Here is a 20,204-nt window from a genome sequence, read left to right as displayed (position 1 = left end):
ACAATTAAGAGGTCATATTTATTATTGTAACAAAATGTGTTGAATTATTTACAATTTGCAATAACATAAAAAAGAAAAACATACATGACTGAACTTTAATTTCTTTTCTCCACCGATGACAGGACTTTACACGAGCAAACAAAAAAGAAAACAAAACCTAAAAAGAAAAAACAAAAACAACAACAAAAAAAAAAAGTATTTATTACGTATTTATCATTCCACGTATTTACCGAGGATATCTCCATCACGGAACAGGAAGTAGTCCTGGAAGAGAGAAGAATAAGTTAAAACAAAGAAAAGTAAACAAAGGAAGAAACTGTTATCACAGATTCAGTTAAACTGTTGCTTCACCTTGTCATCCAGAACAACTTTAGTGCCGCCGTACTCTGGTAGAAGAACTTTCTCTCCAACCTTGACGCTCATCGGCTGAATGTTTCCTTTCTGTAAAAATAAAATTAATAAGGAAAAAAATGCATTCTTATCTTTACTAGAAGAGCAGTTTGACTTTCAAGACCGATATGAAGACGTCATACATCTTTGGTAATTATATTAGCTTGCTTAGGCCAATAGGCTAGCTAAGAATATCCTGTTTAAACTCGTGTAGCAACTAACGTCATCTGGTTTTGTCTAACTTAGCATAACATAAAGAAAAAAAGTACTCATGTAGGAACCAACATTACCTTGTGGGGTGACTTAGCAGCTAGCGTTACCCACCCTAAGCTAATGAAGCAGCTACTATAAGCAAGGTGAATCTAGTTTAAGCTAATATAAGAGATTAAGTTGGCTTGATTAGACTAACATTGTTCTGTTGCAGATGAATATTATATCTAATAAGAATCAGAAAAAAACTTTACTTATCCCAAGGGACAATTAGGAGGGCAAAGAGTGGCACATAAAATTAAAAGACAAGAAATACACAAAGGTGGGTGGGCAAAAGCATACTGTGTGTAATGGCAGGCCTGCTGCCAGTAACAGAAAGAGTCCAGATGATTAGTGGAAAATATGACGCTGTGGGTAAACTTATCAGCTGATTTGTACAGACACTGACACTTCTACTATCATCACCATGTTCATGGGTTAGCGTATTTGTGACATTGATACAATTGATAATAATTATAAATCATTACCTGGTTGACAGTGCCAGGTCCAACTGCCACCACTGTGGCCTGCAGCACTTTGCCTTGAGACTTCTCCGGCAGCATGATGCCACCCTTCGTTACCGTCTCGGCCATGAGGCGCTCCACTAGCACCCGGTCGAACAGTGGGAGGAATTTTCTGAAAGCCTACAGAGACGAAATAAGTAAATAATGTGTTATACGTTGGTTAAACTGTAAATCTTTACAACATGGCACAAGTTTCAGTTAAAACATGACTGACACAAAAATATTCTGGTTAAATAACAGCAGCTACTCTGTTGGAGAGCTAAAGACAGGGAAGGTTGAGCTCGTCTATGACAAATGACTCTAATTTTGCGGTAACTTATTCACAAAGATTTCAGAGAGATGTTTGAGGTCATGAGGGAGGGAGATGTCAGCGGAGTCTGATAACAGCAGATGAATGAGTGACCTTGGCTGAAGATTATGTATGGACAAGGTGGTGGAGAAAGAGTGGTGCCAGTTTGATGACTGGGGGGTGGGGTGGGGTGGGAGTGGTGTAGGGGTCAACCCCCCGCCCCCCGCAAAAAAAAAAAAAAAAAAAAAAAACTAAATGAAAAAGTTTAACTTTTGAGTTACATGGTAATGCAGAGGCTACTAATGTAGATAACGCAATTTTTGGTTGGCAGTGTTTTACATGTCAGCATGTAGGGATCGTGGAGCTAGCAGCAGCTCAGTAGCTACACATCACACGTTTGCAGGTTCGATCCTCCGCCTTGCCATGTGTCCTTGAGCAAGACATTAAAGCCAAGCTCGCTGCTGGCTGCCCTCACACTTAGACATTTTAAGGTTAACATAAAAGCATTAAAATGCACGAGCTAACAGTTAGATTGTAACTACACTTGTGTGTTTAGTGGTAGATTAAATCTCTATCTTTTTGTTTTATGGATATACAAATATGTGTGTGCTACACTTCTCTCTCGGCTCCCCTGCAGATTGACCTTGTCCACGGATGTTCACGTTAGCTACCTCAACGTTAGCTGCTATCTTAGCTACGGTTGGGTAGAAATGAAAAAAATCAAAAAACGGCAAATTATTTAAAACGACCCCCTAACCCGTTTCTCCTATAACTTCATCGACATCATTTAATTTGTACAAAGCACCTTACCATTTCTGGATGTGAGCAGTCTGAACGCCGGCGTGGGACCTTCCTGGCTGAGTGTGGATCTGACACAGTGAACGAGACCGTCTCCACGTGAGGAAATATCCAGAAAACGCATGCGCACTACATGCCTGAATTTGGCAGTCCCTAAAGAAAGTTCTAGTACGTTCAATGCTAACGGCAGAACACCGATTTGTGAAAAAAAATGAAAAATTATTAAATCAAAAATATACGCGTGCACGATTAAACATTATTTTCTAATAAATGTGTCTAATTTAAACGTTACTAGATGAAGCAATATTGCACAACGTCACCTTTGACCTCTATTTTTTTCCTCCAATGGCACGCGAGAAAATTCTGGAAGCATTTGCCCCGGAAAGAGTATTACTGATAATAGTCTCAACAAATCTATCGTAACCGATCAAGTGACCAAATTATTACGATAATATATCAGATCTAAGATACGTTTAAAATGTTAGTCCTTTTTGAAAATGTTATTTTAAATAAGCAAATCGCGTATTTGAGAGTATTGTTTTGGCGTATCCAGATTCCGGGGCAGGCCGGTAAAATACCCGGATGTGATAGGCCATGTGCAGTCCTCCGCAAGTAGCACCACACGACTGTCCTCTCGTCAAGTCGTTATATCATTCCGTCTTGCGGACGTTGTACGAGCTACAGGCGCTAACCTCACAGGTGAGTGTTCACATTTTATTCTAAATATGTTAAGCTCATATCACAGGGTATTTATTTTCTCTAATGCTTGCTTCTTGTATTATTTTAACACCGCTGTTAGCTAGCTAGGAGGTAGCTTTAATTTAACGGAGCCTAGCTAACACATTTTCTTCCTGTCTACAAGGACATGCATGTTGAGATGTCACGACACATTTTAAATTGCTATAGAGTTCTCTGCAAACATTTTAACTTAACAATTTGACTTATTTAGGGACTTCGTGGCTCGTGATTTGACTGGTTTAAACTACACTTTGGACAAATTAACTGGCACAGAAGAAAGAATTTAATTAACAGGCGCGTCAGTGCAGTCACTGGAGTGATTGCTCTTGGTGGGACGTGGGCACGGAGTAGTAGTGGTGGTGGTGGTGGTGGTGGTGTCTGAGATGGAGATGCTGTTCCCGCACATGGTTTTACAATTTGACCTTGTGACGCGTGACCGGAGGAGCACACGTGGGGGAACCAGGAAGTGGAGTTGGGGGTGGAATACTTTTAAATCCAGTCAAGCTCAATGCCATTGGAAATACTACTTATTATTAAATCAACCACTTATTGAAAGTATTTGAAAAAAACTCCACAATGTGGTTAGTAGTTATTGGATAAAGTGTAATTTTGAAGTACTTATACTTTATTTGGGTGTTTCCATAGTTACATTTCAGATAAAAATGATACTAAAATGTAAAAACAATGGTTCATTTTGAAATTAATCAACAAAAAACTTAAAGGTGCTTGCTTAATTGTGTCACCTGTTTGATCACATATTTGGGTAGTTTGTTCTCTGCATATAAATTAGCCATTCACACACACAAGGTCAACAGATGGAACAGTTTCAGGGGTTAGGGTGACTTGCTCAAGGGCACTCAAGCCTTTGGTGTAGGGGTCTGTGTCAAGTCTGCTTCTATTAACAAATAGTCCAGTAGTTGACCTAATAAGAATAACATTTATTATGCTTCAGGAATTAAGAAGGAACATGTGCCTTTTATATTTATTTTAAGGTTAAGTGGAAGAAATACTTGGTAAAAGTAGCAGCACCAACGAGCATAGATAATCTTGCAAGTAAAAATTTGTGCTAAAAGTATGTATGATGATGTGGGATGACTTTATTATCCAGGAGTAGGAAAGAGACGGAGTTATCTGGATTGGAGATTTTACCACAAGTTAGCCACAAAAACACTTTAGGGGACAGGATTGTGTGAGCTGATGTCCATGAGAATGCTGCTGTCGGGCAGTGGGTACTAAATATAGGAAATGAAAAAAGGTTGAGGCTGTGTAAGTGCTTTTCATAAAAGCGTCATCTAAAGATTTTCCAAACAGAACCATTTCCGAAACATTTCCAGGCAGTTCTTTTTTTTCCTCGCATTTTTATTGCCTCTAAATATGTTTTATACACTTATGAAACTAAAATGATTAAGAATCTTACAATTTTTCTTCTTAAATGTTTTTTTTTTTCTCTTGGCACATCGTAAGGAGTCTGGGTTGTTAAATAAATAACTCTTAGTTCTGTTAATAATTGTCTAATATTTAACTAAGAGCTCTGTGGATATTTAAACATCATACCACCAGTGACCACTAGGTGTATGTGTGGATTTATATAGATTTCTGTGACGTATGAACATTCATTCATTGTTCTCTCATGTCCGATGTGTTTTCCTTCCACAGACATGTTTCGTTTACCAGCAGTCATGAAGCAGGTGAGGCCCGTGTGCCGGGCACTGGCCCCTCATCTCACCAGGGCCTACGCCAAAGATGTGAAGTTTGGGGCTGACGCTCGGGCCCTCATGCTGCAGGGGGTAGATCTGCTGGCTGACGCCGTGGCTGTCACCATGGGCCCAAAGGTAATAACAGGCTAAGTGTAAACTCAGTGTCAGGTGATGATAATATTATATGCAATATTAAATCATATAAGATTTAAGGTGATTTTATGCTAATATAGCAGTGTTGCTAGCTGACTCAAAATGAAAGCCTCAGCCTTTATAAAAACGTAGAGTCCGCTGTTATAGAAGCCCTCATCTTACCTTCCTGCCTCCTCTCAGGGTCGAACCGTCATCATTGAGCAGAGCTGGGGTAGCCCGAAAGTCACCAAGGACGGCGTGACGGTGGCAAAGAGCATCGACCTAAAAGACAAGTACAAGAATATTGGTGCTAAGCTGGTCCAGGACGTGGCCAACAATACTAATGAGGAGGCCGGCGACGGCACCACCACTGCCACCGTGCTAGCCCGTGCCATCGCCAAGGAAGGCTTCGACACAATCAGTAAAGGTGCTAACCCAGTGGAGATCCGTCGTGGTGTCATGATGGCGGTGGAAACCATCATCAACGAGCTGAAGAAGCTCTCAAAGCCTGTCACGACCCCTGAGGAGATCGCACAGGTATATGAGAATGTTGTCTGCTTGGTTCTGCTGCCCCCTAGGGGTTACAGGTTTGATAACGCAGCTGATTTTTCAGGTCGCTACGATCTCGGCCAATGGAGACGTGGAGATTGGTAACATCATATCCAATGCCATGAAGAAAGTCGGCCGCAAGGGAGTCATCACTGTTAAGGTACATTCGCACAACACTGCTTAGATTTATGAGGTAATTCAGTTATAATCCTGATTATGCTTTGATTTTGTGTTTCAGGACGGGAAGACCCTGAATGATGAGCTAGAGATCATTGAGGGAATGAAGTTTGACCGTGGCTACATCTCCCCATATTTCATCAACACTGCCAAAGGTAAAGAACTGCCAAAAGAATAAAATCATTATGATAATCTAAATAAATGGTAGGCTAGGTTGCTTCAATCAAGTAACTATTGATATTTAAATATCACTAATGACATCAATGATGGTCTTAACATGTTTTTAAAATTAGTTAAAAGTTTGTTGCAAAAATCTAGTGGGTTTGTCCATTTATGGACTACTGGCTACTGAGCATGGATATATCCACCGGGGGCAGATGTTTTTCTAGGTTTTTGATGATGAAGAGGAGCAGACGTCTGGTGTTAAAGAGTTGAATCTGTTTTCAGGTCAGAAGTGTGAGTTCCAGGACGCCTACCTGCTGCTGAGTGAGAAGAAGATCTCCAGCGTCCAAAGCATCGTTCCCGCTCTAGAAATTGCCAACCAGCACCGCAAACCTCTGGTCATCGTAGCTGAAGACGTGGATGGAGAAGCTCTGAGCACTTTGGTTCTCAACAGGTTTGTTAAAGGAAACAAACTGAAGCTGAAAGATGCTGGCTGTCGTTGGACTTGTTAACCCTTTAAGACCTTAACACCCACTTGCGGTATTTAAATTAGTGTTAACTCACCGATGGACAAAAAAAAGTGTGGCATACAGTGTTGCCACAGTTACCTTGAAAAAGTAATCAGATTACTCCTTTAAAAAGTATCTTAGTTACTTCATTGATTACTGGGTTTTAAAAGTAACTAAGCCCCCTGCAGGCACCAGGAAGAGAGTTGTTTGGAGGAAACATTGTTTAGTAAAAACAAAGTTAGTTATTCCCTTGAGATGTCACAGAGGTCTTCCAGATAAAAGCACAACTTCCCAGTGTTCAGCCACACTCTGAATTTTGTCAATAGCGCAAAACTTTGAGTTATGGTAATTCAAATACTGCATGCTTTAATGGGTCGCGGGTGATCCGTTCGGTTTTAAAGGGTTAATGACAGTCCTCCTATCCTTCTCCTCGTCCTCCTTTTCCCTCCTCCATCACCTTATTCGACTCCCCTCATCTTCCTTCTATTTGTCCTTTTTCCTCCCCTTCCTCGTCCCCTTCCTCCCTCGTCTTGCTCCTCGTCTTACTCCTCCTCTCCACCTGCTCTTCCTCCTCCCCCTTCTTTTCCTTTTCTTCCTCCACCTACATTTACTCCTGCATCTCCTTCTTCTCCTTCAGCCTCTCTTCCATCTGCATCTGCCTCCTCCTTCTACCTCTCTTTCTCTTCTGTTTGCCCCCTTCTCTTCATCTCCTCTATCTCTTCCTTATTTTATTCTTCCTTCTTTTCTCCTAATCTAACTACTTTTCCTTCTCCCTCTCATCTTAATCCATCTCTCTTTTTTTCCTCCTTTTGGTTCTCCTATTCCTGTTTCTCTCTCTTTTCCTCCTCACCTACCACTCCTCCTCTAAGTCATTATTATTGTTCTCTCTATAATCTCCAGGCTGAAGGTTGGTCTGCAGGTCGTTGCCGTTAAAGCTCCCGGTTTTGGTGACAACAGGAAGAATCAGCTGAAGGACATGGCGATCGCCACTGGGGGCACTGTAGGTCACCTCTTCACTCATTGCTCATTATTAAATCAGGAGGTTGGTCTCTGAGGGATTCTGTCCCACCGGTGTGTTCAGGTTTTTGGAGACGAGGCGCTGGGCCTGACCCTAGAGGACATCCAGGCTCATGACTTTGGGAAGGTCGGCGAGGTTCAGATCACCAAAGACGACACTCTGCTACTGAAGGGTGGTGGCAGCGCAGCCGAGATCGAGAAACGGGCAGCAGAGATCGCTGAGCAGCTAGAGAGCACCACCAGTGACTACGAGAAGGAGAAACTCAACGAGCGTCTTGCCAAGCTGTCGGACGGTGTCGCCGTCCTCAAGGTACAAAGATCACTTTTTTTATTGATGAAAATTTATTTATAAAGCTGATTTAAAAACAACAAATATCAGTGATAAAGGTGGTGACATCAGACTAGTGAGGTTTTGACCAAAATTTATTTCCCTTGATTCAGTACTGTTCCATTGGATACAGAGCGTCAGCCAATATGAACCCTCTTCCTCCTCCTTTTTTGTCTCATCCCTCTAAAACAAGATCCTATGTGATAACTTATTTAAATAATCAACATCAACAATGTTTGTAATGAAACATTACAAACCTGTAATGTCTTCGCTCTGTTCCAGATTGGAGGAACTAGTGACGTGGAGGTGAACGAGAAGAAGGACCGTGTGACGGATGCTCTGAACGCCACCCGGGCTGCTGTGGAGGAGGGCATCGTACCTGGAGGAGGCTGCGCCCTGCTGCGCTGCATCCCCTCGCTGGACACCATCAAACCTGCCAACTCTGACCAGAAGATCGGTCAGTGATAAATTCTGTCCTCAAACTTTTAAAATAAACGAAAATCTCAAGTTTGCTCCTCTTCAAACTCAACCTCATTACCATTCAGGTGTGGACATCATCAGGCGGGCACTGCGTATTCCGGCCATGACCATTGCCAAGAATGCAGGGGTGGAGGGTTCTCTGGTGGTGGAGAAGATCCTGCAGGGGTCGGCCGAGGTTGGTTATGACGCCATGCAGGGAGAGTACGTCAATATGGTGGAGAAAGGGATCATCGACCCCACCAAGGTACGACACAGTCAGATCAGACCTACACAAGCTCAAAGATTTAACATGTTGTATAAAATCTGGAATCTACATCTGCAGGTGGTGAGGACGGCGTTGTTGGATGCCGCTGGAGTTGCGTCCCTGCTCTCTACGGCTGAGGCAGTCGTCACCGAGATACCCAAGGAGGAGAAGGAGATGCCGGGAGGCATGGGAGGCATGGGCGGCATGGGTGGCATGGGCGGGATGGGAGGCGGCATGGGTTTCTAAGCCGGATTTCCTGACTTCGTCTACTTTGTGTACAGACTAAGAATTACAAAAAAACGACAACAGAATATCGGGAACTGGAGAAATCTGCTCCACTGTGACTTTAACCGACCCGCAAAGTATGTTGGAGCTGGAAAAGATGGCCGACAACTTCTCCGAAGACTTCTAGCCCCAAACCTCCTCACACCTCCATGTTGGCACGAAACCCACTATCATGGAAACTGCTCAAAGAAACTCTAATAATAATAATAATAATTATAGAAGAAAGAGAATTAACAGTGTTGGTGTTGAAGAATAATTCTGGTTTAAACCAGATGTGTTGAGTCTCCATGGGTCAAGCTAACGTCTCCTAGCTTGACCCATGGAGACACAAAACCTTTATTCGACCACTTAACGAGGGGTCTCTGTCCTTTATTTTTCTTGTAGTGTTTCATAATTGTTTTTTTATATATATACATATGTGTATGTCATCAGTGATTTTGTTTAATTTCAACCTGTTTTCTTACAGACTTAAAGCGTTTTTTTGTTTCCTGATCACAGCTGGATGAATCGTGCCTGAAATGAGCCGATGTGGAGTGTCTCATGTTTCTTCTGAATGTTTACCGAGTCATCTTCATGTCTGAGGAGGAGGATAAAGTCTGTTAACTGAAGAGCTCCGTCTCCTCCGACTTTGAGTATGTCACTCTCGTGGAGCCGTCAGAAGGGGGCGCATTTGTACTTTATTCCAAACAGCGTTGATATGTTGCGTGTAGACGTTAATTTTCTTTTTTTTATTTAATAAATCTGTGTTCATGTTTTATTGGTCTGTTCCTTAAATAATACTTAAAGGTCAGACTGATGATCAGCTGTAGAGGTGCTGGTATGAATGCCTCTCTCTTCTACCTCTCCCTGCTCCTCCCCATCTTCTTCCTTCTGCTTCTACAACTACTGATGTCAAAGGACAGAGGAAGCTCAGATTAAATTTTGTCCCAGTGGTCACATGACAAGCCTGTTTCTGGCCACAAACTATCACAGCGTTCAGAAAAACACCTGGAGACAGTTTGTTAAAAAAAAAAAGTTTATAAATCATGCAGTCGGTACAAGTCATCAAACACAAACCTCATTAAATGTCACGACACACCATTTTTAAAAACTTTCGACAACTTAATATTTACACTTCAACAACACTTAGCCACAGATAACATTTGTGATCAACATTAAATGTGGCTCTGAAACTTAAACTTGCTAATAAATAGTTTAAAATGGGTATAATATTGCTTTAATGTAGAGATAAATACGCTGCCAGCAGATGGAGCAGCTCAGAGACAGAAATGTCGTCCTGACTGAGACCTAGGCCTGAATCTATCAAACAGAGGTGTCACCAAGCAGCCAGTTTGGGTCCTTGAATCAACATCAAGACTTTGACACGCCTGTTTTGATGCATTTAAAAAAAATAGCACTTACTGTATTTCTAATATTGCACAAAACAAAAAGTATTCTCAGCTGACATGTTAATGTCCAGTGGGGCTCTTTTGACAATGAAGAGAGTTTAGTAACATTAAAAAGTGACTGGCCCATCTGAGAAATAAAGCTAAATAAGGCTAATGGCTAGTCATTTATTGGGCCAATGCAACACATAACTGTTAAAGCTAACACAGCAGCCAGCTTTAAAATATCCAGGGCAATGTAGAGGCTAACATAAGCTTGTTTAAGCTAACGAGGCATCTAATATTACTTGTCTATCTAAGCTTAGAGATTTAACATTATCTAGTTTAGGCCAGCAGCAAACAGCCGGCGCTAACTTGTTCAGGCCAAATGGCACTTGATATTATTTATGCTAACAAGGCAGCAAGGCAACTAATATTATTACTAGAACTGATCAAAAGCTGCAGTTGCATTTAATGATTGACTTGGTTGTTTAGTTGGTAAAATGTCAGAAAATGGTGACAAGCGCTGTGTAAAATGTCCCACTGTGTCTTATCTATTCAGTTTAATTAGTTTTGATTAGAAACGCACCGAACCCTGTTTTTAGACCAATATAAAATGTTAAATAATCTAAAGCATTATTTCTGGTTCCTTTCATAATGTGTGGGAGCAAACTATTTTTCTGTAGACTGATATTTGTACATAACTGTTAGCATTAGCATTTTTGTTTTTATTCCTACTACACCTCTGATTTCAGTGGTGTACCACCTGGTCTGCTGTGGGGACGTCACTAATGTTTACAGATCTGGTGACGCACTAACTTGACATAGTGCACCCTCAACCTGTCAGGTCAGTTTCACAACCAGGCACAGATCAAAGTTAAATTTTGCATTCGCACCAAGGTGAAATCAGTCGGTGGGTCCATATTGGCTCTTAAAAAAACGAGACAGTAGGTAGTTTCATTGCTGGGACGAAGGCATACAGGTAGTCTCTTATGTGTTTTTGGCATTGTGTTAGTCTGCGTTTGTGCGGGGTGGCCCTGCTGGTGCTACGTGTGGTGAACCTCGTGGAACATGAGTTCACGAGGGATGGCCGTCTCAGCGCCATATACCTTGGAGGCGCGACGCTCGAATGCTGACACCATTTGCTTCACCACCTCATCGAAGAAGACGTGAGCGAGCTGGGAGTGGAGAAGGGAACGAAACTCGAAGGAGATCTGAGGAGGAGAGGATAAAGTTAACAGATGGGTTTCATACTATGAACACGTCAGGGGTTTGTGTGTGAAAATGATCCAGAGATGCCAAGCTCAGAATATTTTATTGATCCTTCAAGGAAACAGTTTTATTGCAGTTGTTCTCATAAAGTGACAGTTGAAAATAATAGCATAAAATACAGACTAAATAACTGTATAGATCAGTGCTTCTCAAATTTTCTTGGTCATTCCCCACTTTGAACAAGGGGGAATTTTCAAGCCCCACCTGACACAATTGAGCAACACAAATCCTGACAAATCTGTGCAAAAAAGCAACAGAAAACAACGAATCAAATCCATTTGTAAAGGCAAGTGAATGTTCCTGCATTAGTAGCTGCACTGAGTCCGTCTTCCATTGCACATCTTTTCAAAACGGGGTGAAAAGCTTGACACTGCCACTCTTAAATCATACTCAATGTTGAGCTGTTGTCAACCCTTCTCACAGAGATAAGATGTGCCAAAAGGTAGGAGAATGCAGACAACTCTGTAAGGCCGGATTTCCACCCCGACACGCCTGTGTGTGTACTTGGGGAACCACTGGTATACTTATGTCCTATTCACACCAGGCTCATTAAGTCTGCTTGAAATGGACCTTTTCTCTGGTGCTGACCTTTTGGGTAGGTGTGAATACAAATCAGTGGACTCTGGTGCGGACCAAACAAGTGAACCGAGACCAGACCAGAGTCCTAATGAACCCTGGTACGCTTTGTTTGTGGTGTGAATGCAATCGGAACCTTTTCTGAACCAAATGCAACATCTGAGCACCTTTTTGGATTAAACAGGCTTCCGTTTGTAACAATTCACCATACACACAAGGGGGATCTTTTCAGGACAACAGTACCTTTAAATGTAATTACTACCTCATGGAAAAACTGACCCCGCCTTTGAAACCACCAATATAACACACAAAAGCCCAACACGTGTAGGGCGTCCCGCATTTAATTAACAGAAATAATGTCCTTTTTTACATTATGTAAATTCAGAATAATTCCAAATCCACCAATAAATTTGCCCCATTCAACCCACTCTTAAATCAGGCTCAGGCTGAAACTGATGATGCATTACATATTACCTTTTATCTATTACCTATTATCTTACCTGAAGTGTCTGCTGTGAGCACTGCTGATAACTGTCTCACTCCAGTCCTTTCTTTTAATCACCAAAGTTGTCTATGACAGGCAGTGACTGGTATGTGATAAAACTTAAGGTTAGTGTTTTTGTTTGCCCCCCAAAATACAGCAAGACCCCATTTTCGCAGTGACAGTGGCAGTGTTCCCCTCAGACATCCCTCTGTTTTGCCTCCAGCTAACGTGGTGACATCACAGTGACAACCAACTTGAAACAACTTAGTAACTTTTTGCCTCTTTTTTTAAACAAACTTTTATCCACATTAATGTGCTCCACTTTCAGCAGCTACTAGAATTCTAGAGTTAGATTGTGTTCTGTTTTGCATTTGCATTGAATGTCTATTGCTAAATGCACTCCTCCAGACTGGCCAGTATGTTGTGGAGTGAGTGGATGGGAGGACTTGTCCAGGATGGACATGTGGAGGACAGATATGTGATCACAGAAGAGGACATAGTCGACTGTTTCCTCGCTGCTACTTACAGCAAAGTCCACCGTGCAGGTCCGAGGGTAACCAGGGAGGCCGGGGCTGAAACGCCAAACTGTCTCCAAGTGGTTGAACAGTTTACCATCTGAACAGGATGCCTGATGACAAACATACACGTTAGCTGCAGAGAATATCTGAGACTATTACAGCCCTTCAAATGGTGACATGATTACATATTTGAGGGTAAACTTGGTAATCATGTTTAATTTATGTAAAACATATGTAAAGGTCATGAGTTGTGATATTTTGATGACGTAAGGTTATCCAATATAGCCGATGTAGCGGCTAACATTGCCTTGTTTACTAGTAGCTAATTTTCTTTTTCAGGACTATTTAATGACAAAGGTTATATTGATAGTGCTGAGAAGGCAGCTAATGTTAACATTTTTCTGCTGAGGTAGCGGCTAATATAATCTTCGGCTTATCAGCTAGTAAACAATTCAGTGCCAGAAGTTATCTTGATGGTGACCCACTCTTTATGCTTCTGTGCTTAAGTGTTGCAAATACTCCTGCGTTAACACAGACACCTTCACAACCCCTGAGCAGACCTGGTTTTCCAGACTGCACTTCATGAGCACCATCAAGTGAGAGTTGCAGAATGACTGTACCTTGTCCTCCTTGTCAAGTCCAAACATCAAAGTATGCAAATTTGAAGTTCTGCTACTTGATATTAACAAACACCTTTAGTTCCAGTTACCTGGAAGCACTTCCTCACCTTGACCATGTGGGGGCGTACTGTGGTGACGAGAGACGTGTAATTCTCCACCACAGGGGGGAAACCCACAGTCAGTTTGGCTTTGCAGAATCCAGACCGTTTGAAGACCACATCAGACTTCTTACACCAGGGAACAAAGAGGCGGTAATCCTCCACACCGGCCACAACCTCATATATCTCCTGCATGGAATACCTGCAGGAGCAGAGAGGGAGGAAAGGAATATAACAAACATACACAGATGGATGACGTCTCAAACACCTTCATCCTTATATAACGACAGCAGAGGGAAAATAGTTGCCACTGTCTGTCTCTATTTATACACACAGATTAGTGATTATGACCTCTCTGAGAACATTCAGTTCGTCACATGGTGCAAACAGGGCGACAGCAGTTATTATAAACTTAAGACCTGAGAACGCAGAGACGAGTTCACGTCAAGAGCCTTGTGAATAAGTTCAGTGACTGGAGAAGAAAGCAGTGTGGAACCAGTATGGTGGAGCATGTCTCTGAAGGATGGACTGTCCACTCACTGCAGGTGTCCAGCTCTGGTCCATGACATATATATATATATATATATATATGCATATATATATGGATATATATATGCATATATATATGGACTTGCATATATATCATTCACCCAGAAAAACTTCCAGGTATTTTCTAAAATGTTTGGATCAGGTTTCAACCATCTCTGATGTTATCACAGCTATTTGTTTTAGATCTGCCCATGTCCCTGTAGCATCAAGATTCTTCTTCTGTTTTAATGGTGATTGCATCAAAGCTCACAAAAAAACAAGGAGAAACAAAACGATGTGACTAAACTTGTCTCCCGGTGGAAGAAGCTTTCATGTGTAAAATGAAGTCAGTCGGACAACAGTTAGTACAACTCATGAAAATTCAACTCAAACCACCAGAGAAAGTTCACAAACATCAGTTTAGAGACTGCAGCGAGGGGTCACTTCAGTAGTTGTCTGAGAATCATTCCACGTTTTATTTATTTATTTAGTGTCAATGTCACAGTCATTCAGATGAAGTAGTCTATACATTCAGGGTATGCTACAAACAGGAGATGCTAATGGTTATTTCAGCTACTTCTAACTTCACCAATATGTCACCATGTAAATATTTATGTGTTAGAACAGGGAAACTACCTGGCAAGGCTGCCGCAAGAGACATATATGGTGGAGCAGATATTGGGCTGAAGAAACTGAACCTACCCAATGATACGTCTCTCTGAGTACTCTTTTCTCTTGGACAAGGAATCGGCAAGGTTGAAGAAGCTCCGTGAAGGAAGCATGGTGCCGTGGCCCGGCATGGTTGCACTCAGTAGAGGAGGAACACGGATCATCAAGATTCCACATGAAGACAGGTATCTGAGAACAAAACACCAAAGAGTCGATCAATGCAGTTGGTGATTGATGTTTCTACTAAATATATCTAAACCCACATCTGAGAATATCCAAAAAAGGAAACTGGACCTGACCCCCCTCTCAACATGTGGAAATATTAAATTACCGATGTTTAACATTACTGCAGCGTGTTAGGCCAGTCAAAATGATTACGTTCTTGGAAATTTATACTATGCTTGTAAACCTGCGCGGCTCAGATCCAACTACTAATACTTGAAGATGACATTCAGTTTAACCACAGCGTGTTTTAGCTGTATCCCTATAAAACTATTTCTGAGATTTGTTTTCAGACTACGGTGGACAACAGGGGTGTAAACGATACAGAAAAATCACAGTTCAATACATACGTCAGTTTTGAGGTTGCGGTTTGGTTCATTTTCGGGACAAATTGCAAAACCTAAATTTGCTTGTTGTTTATTTGCATGTTTATTATTTGTAAACCAACATTTTTTTCTAACATTATACAACATGAAAATAAAAAAAAATAGTATACTGTTGCAAAGTGTCGCCTGGTAATAAGTTAAATAAAATATTCTCAAATAAAGAAAAAAATATATGAAATATTATAAAAAATAAACAGCTTTTAACAAAACTTTTCCACAAGTAAAGTGCAGCACTAACAGTTCCAGCATAGCTCAGCTGAAGTCAACTTTCAGAACCATTAACTTTGGCCCGATCTGCTGATGTCAGTTGCATTTGCACTAAGGTGCTTTTCATTTGTTTTTTCTAACAGAATATTAGTATTCTCATCCTCCTCCAACCATTCATCGAAACTGACAACGGACAAGGGCTGCAGTCAGACAGTCGAATCGATTAAGCTCTGCATGTAAACGCACCGAGTGACACTCACACTTGGGTGGTGCCGTTTCAGGTGAATTATGTTTGTTTGTGGTGTGGTGTTGCCGGAAATGTACCCAATCCCAGCTGAACAGTGTCGACAAAACGCCCTCATTTTATCCACTTGTCTTTCAACGTTGCAATATTTAACCAGAAAACCGAAGTGTTCCCAAGCAGGAGTCTTTAGCGACAAAGGAGGGTCTACGCTCTGGTTTAACACTAGCGGTGTAGCAGCAGGTGGAAAATAAACACACACAACTTCCATTCTGGGAACTCAATGTGCAGAGCTCTGACCGAAGTGTAAGTCCTGTACCGAAACGGTTCAATACAAATACATGTATCGTTACACCCCTAGTGGACAGCCATAGCCGAAGCAACAAAAAGGAAACAAAACTAGCATTAAATCACAGACTTTCATTGATTTAAAACGGCATCCATTTTAATCGTGTTTGGTGAAATGCAGCCAAAACTTAGATCGCTTAATTCCTGCCATGAATCCTGGCGAAGTAGGACGTCCGCTCCCAATGATCTGTTAGAGGAATCGATAACGTTGGAAGAGTATGATTCAACTAAAACGGGTTCTAAGTCGCAACTGTAGGAGAATTACGATCAGATTGGCTGATACTTAATATTAAAAGATCTGTATGGGGTGGATTGGGGTAAAAAAAATCTGGGCATTCATAATATTTGATTTTCATCCCAATTAAAATGCAATTTTTTTGTCTTTTGCTCCAAACTAAAGCTGAATTATTTAATAGCCTAATCTAAATTCAGACCAATCACAGCTGTTGAGGTCTACAGGGACATGTCTCATTTCTGAACTTCAAGCTATGACATAGGCTCCAGTGTAGATGTGACATACAGTCATAAATCAGGCTGGACAGCTGACATTACCCGACAAGCATTTTGTGTTCTTGTCTTCTCAGGTTATAGCCACAAGCTCACAATTTCCACCTGGAGGCTGCTTGTAACTTGGTCTAAAGCAGATTTGTTAAATGTTTCCTTTAATATTTGAGCTTCCATTCTTGTTGTGTTCTGTTGTTTCCATTAAACTGAAAATACGGAGAAGTATTTGGATTATACTAAGAAAATCCTTAACATTTTTGGAGTGGGACAGGAACCCCACATGCAGACGAAGGGTAATGATCCTGTAAAACCTGTAAACTGAGAACAAGGTGACGTGCTGCAACATGGAAACTTACTACACCTGCCAAAAGTTTGTCATTCAAATAAAACGAGTCACGGACGTTCACACACCAGAACAGAACAAGGTCAAGGACTTGTACTTACTACCAGAAACCTAAATCATCATCTACTGTACTTTGTGTTTGCCCTGGAGGGTAAAAACCGTCAGAATCAGGTTAATAATTAGGCTTCGAATGAAAATAAAACTGGTAAAAATAAGAAAAGAAACATAATGAATTCCAGATATTCTTAAAAACACAGTCCAGACTAGATATCCTCTGTTCAAACTGTTGATCTATATCACATTATCAGAGGATTGGTTGATTAGTTAATCGAAATGAGTTAAGTGTCAGACATTTAAATGACATGTTTTGAATCTTTGTAGTAATGTGAACAAATTATGTCATTAACATTTTAATATACATTTGTACTCCTTTAATTTTCAGTAGCTTTGAGGCTGTTCAAACATTCTTATTCCTCCCTGAGCCACAGTGTAAACTTGTTCCAACTTGTTATGAGATATTTACACTTAGAAAGTGAACAATGTTTGGAGGCAGTGAGAAACTGATAAGCAGACTAATTGACAATTAAAATAATTTGATTAAGTGAAGACATTTCTTATTATTTCTGATGCTAAAAGGTCAAATAATGTATTGTGATATGAACCATTTTCTACATCTTAGATCTAATGAGTGATTAATCGAGTCAGTGGGATCAGGGCTTGATCCAGATCCTCCCTGACACCATGAATGGGATGACTCCTTTAATCTAGACTGGGTACAAACTGAAACTCAACTTGAGCGCTGCTTCCAGCTGCAGGGCCTCTGTGATTGTCTGCTGCTTAGGGATGTGTCTGACAATTTGACTGATCCATTGTGTCTGGATTTTACCCGCAACACCTGTGGCTTCATTCCACGGGCATGTCTTCTGCAAACTTCAAATCAATCTTTTGTATTTTTGGAAGATCCGATACCAATTCATAATAAATGTTGTTTCCGGCATCCTCTTGAGAGAAAACACGCAAGGATTACTCCACGTGTGATGGGGATGCCAATTATGACAAAATCTATATACATGGATCAGCCACAAAATTATGAACACTGACAGTAAGCAAACAACATTGGCAATTTTGTGACAACTCAATGTTCTTCTGGGAAACTTTTGGACCTGGCATTTATCTGGATGTTACTTAGACATGTGGCACCCACCTAGACGAGAACAGACACCCCCACCCCATAGTAATGACACTCCTTGATGACAGCAGACATCACCAGCACAAAAAAAACATTTTAGGAACAACTAAAAAAAATCATGAAGAACAGCACAAGGTGTTGACCTGGCCTCAAAATTCACTAGATCCCAAACTGATCAAGTATCTGTGAGATAAAGGCCCCATTAACAACATGTTACGTTGTTAATGAGGCCTTCGTTGTCAGACACCACAGGACACCCTCAGAAGGCCCATGTCCATTCTCTAATGATTCACGACTGTTTTAAAGACCTACACAATAACTACATTTTAATCAGCTATCTGTCTTTACTAACATATTTAACAAAGAAAATGTGACGGTAATAAGTACTCAAAATTGGAGGATGCTATGTAAACAGATATAACCTGGAAGCTAGTCAGACTTTCTCCCTTCAGACTTTCTCTCTGAAGTCTTTCCATTGGACGACTGTACATTCAGGATACTCGACTGGACAGAGCTTTATGTGGTGATGGAGTAACCTGTCATATAGATCACCTGAGCACCAAGGAGTTGAATTAGTTTGGTTAGTATTTTTTTCTGTAGCAGTTGAAACACGCCTCATATTAAAATCCATATTATTTAATACATCCTCATTCTTTTAACATTACAATAATAAACAAAATACTAAATATCTGCATACAGTGAATCTGCAACAATTAGTGGATTAATCAATTGGTAGAAAGATTAATTTTACAAGTACTGTTGGCTTTAGACAAGCAATGCGTTACCATTTTATTAATATTGATTTATTGATAATACAAATATTAGGTTTTTGTTTATACGTGCTTACATGTATACAGTATACATGGGTTTAAGTTACGTTCAAGTTATCTTTCAATATTATGATATATATAATGTGCAGTTATAATTTAATTTACTTGTAGTATTGCACAACAGGTTACCAGTTACAAAGACGTAGTGAACATGTTTATCAGCCTTAGTAGTTTCCTAATAATAGTTAAAATCGTAAATGTGTGTCAAGTAACCTTGACATGTTAGCTAAAACCAAACTATTTTCAAGCCAAGGGTAACTGAGTAACTTCAACCAACACTGTGACTAGCCGTTTGTTTTTATCTTATGTGTACAACTCCTACAGTGGACACTTCTAAACACATCGAAGATTATTTTACCTGACGTTGTTTCTACTCTGTATTTCTCGGCCGGTAACCGATGGTAACTGCTTTAAACACTCGGCAACTTTCCGCAGATTCCGACTGCCTCTCGCCATCTTCCTTTCTCTGACAGCTTTCTTCTCTCTGCAACGACAACTCGGCTGGCACCTGAGCCTGACGACTGACCACGCCCCCCAGACTCCACGCCCCCTCAACTGCCATTGGACGACCCATTTCCACCTATTGTTTTAATTGGTCAGTCCCGCCTTTCGTGGTGACGTCTTTGCAAATGAACTCGCAAGTCACGAGATGTGGCTCAGGTTTCTAAGGCTGGGCGATACTGGGGATTTTAGTATCGATTCGATACCAAGTAAATCGCCGATACCGATACTTTTCTTGAAACGTTCACTGAATAATTTCGTAATTTTGCCTTTAATTAGTTGATTATAATTATGATAAAATACAGAACACATATTTAGGCGAAAAGCCCGTTTTTCTTAACTAATAACAGTATAAAACAGTACATAGTTTAAATAATCCCCCTTTTACTACATATAACTGTTTTAGCCGTCGGCTGAGAAATTGTGTGTGCAGCCCAGCACGAAAGGCAAAATCGAGGACAGGCTGATGTTTTGTGTGTTTGAATTACCTGAATTTACCAGTATTCATTAGCGCCTTGTTCAAACCTTGTTTTAACCCTTCAGAACAGAGCGGATCTTTAGTGATCTGTTAAAGTACGCGGTTTTTGAATTACCGTAACTCACAGTGGTTTGCATTGTTGACAAAACTGCACACGATTGTTTATTGAAAAACAGTCATTAGTGCAAAATAAGAAAAAGAAACAATGTAACAAAAATATAAATATAACAATGTAAACAACACAACAACAATGAAAAA

The 20,204-nt window shown here is 40.7% G+C and overlaps 3 protein-coding genes across 3 annotated transcripts; 1 reads left to right on the top strand and 2 right to left on the bottom strand.

The window, feature by feature from the left end:
• Positions 1–4: 4 nt before the first annotated feature.
• hspe1 (heat shock 10 protein 1) lies at positions 5–2,427 on the bottom strand. The gene is made up of 4 exons (XM_047600715.1): positions 2,263–2,427; positions 1,128–1,283; positions 352–441; positions 5–264 (listed from the first exon to the last, which is right to left on the bottom strand). Exons 1-4 carry the CDS (start codon positions 2,263–2,265, stop codon positions 214–216), a joined length of 300 nt encoding a protein of 99 aa, XP_047456671.1. The 5' UTR covers positions 2,266–2,427; the 3' UTR covers positions 5–213.
• Positions 2,428–2,782: 355 nt separating this feature from the next.
• hspd1 (heat shock 60 protein 1) lies at positions 2,783–9,323 on the top strand. Its single transcript, XM_047600711.1, has 11 exons — positions 2,783–2,949; positions 4,645–4,820; positions 5,019–5,354; positions 5,431–5,526; positions 5,605–5,698; positions 5,991–6,159; positions 7,115–7,214; positions 7,296–7,541; positions 7,842–8,016; positions 8,105–8,283; positions 8,362–9,323. Exons 2-11 carry the CDS (start codon positions 4,647–4,649, stop codon positions 8,527–8,529), a joined length of 1,737 nt encoding a protein of 578 aa, XP_047456667.1. The 5' UTR covers positions 2,783–2,949; positions 4,645–4,646; the 3' UTR covers positions 8,530–9,323.
• A 242-nt stretch (positions 9,324–9,565) lies between these two features.
• On the bottom strand, positions 9,566–19,479 carry coq10b (coenzyme Q10B). Its single transcript, XM_047600713.1, has 5 exons — positions 19,326–19,479; positions 14,731–14,886; positions 13,510–13,702; positions 12,791–12,892; positions 9,566–11,146 (listed from the first exon to the last, which is right to left on the bottom strand). Exons 1-5 carry the CDS (start codon positions 19,421–19,423, stop codon positions 10,979–10,981), a joined length of 717 nt encoding a protein of 238 aa, XP_047456669.1. The 5' UTR covers positions 19,424–19,479; the 3' UTR covers positions 9,566–10,978.
• Positions 19,480–20,204: the final 725 nt, after the last annotated feature.

This window comes from Mugil cephalus, chromosome 12 (genome assembly GCF_022458985.1).
Source record: "Mugil cephalus isolate CIBA_MC_2020 chromosome 12, CIBA_Mcephalus_1.1, whole genome shotgun sequence".
In the NCBI taxonomy this organism is placed as follows: Eukaryota; Metazoa; Chordata; class Actinopteri; order Mugiliformes; family Mugilidae; genus Mugil; species Mugil cephalus.
Note: the sequence above shows the minus strand (reverse complement) of the source record. Positions and strands in the feature narration are given on the sequence as shown.

What these genes read in the sequence shown, in the direction of transcription:
- hspe1 (XM_047600715.1), bottom strand. An exon ending in GACCTGGCACTGTCAACCAG is followed by an intron (nt 442 to 1,127) that starts GTAATGATTTAT and finishes TTATTTTTACAG; the next exon opens with AAAGGAAACATTCAGCCGAT. An exon ending in AAGTTGTTCTGGATGACAAG is followed by an intron (nt 265 to 351) that starts GTGAAGCAACAG and finishes TCTCTCTTCCAG; the next exon opens with GACTACTTCCTGTTCCGTGA.
- hspd1 (XM_047600711.1), top strand. Translation starts at nt 4,647, where the DNA reads ATGTTTCGTTTACCAGCAGTCATGAAGCAGGTGAGGCCCGTGTGCCGG. An exon ending in AGCACTTTGGTTCTCAACAG is followed by an intron (nt 6,160 to 7,114) that starts GTTTGTTAAAGG and finishes TATAATCTCCAG; the next exon opens with GCTGAAGGTTGGTCTGCAGG. An exon ending in CGATCGCCACTGGGGGCACT is followed by an intron (nt 7,215 to 7,295) that starts GTAGGTCACCTC and finishes CGGTGTGTTCAG; the next exon opens with GTTTTTGGAGACGAGGCGCT.
- coq10b (XM_047600713.1), bottom strand. Translation starts at nt 19,423, where the DNA reads ATGGCGAGAGGCAGTCGGAATCTGCGGAAAGTTGCCGAGTGTTTAAAG. An exon ending in TCAGAGAGACGTATCATTGG is followed by an intron (nt 13,703 to 14,730) that starts GTAGGTTCAGTT and finishes CTGCTCCTGCAG; the next exon opens with GTATTCCATGCAGGAGATAT. An exon ending in CCTGCACGGTGGACTTTGCT is followed by an intron (nt 11,147 to 12,790) that starts GTAAGTAGCAGC and finishes TCTCCTCCTCAG; the next exon opens with ATCTCCTTCGAGTTTCGTTC.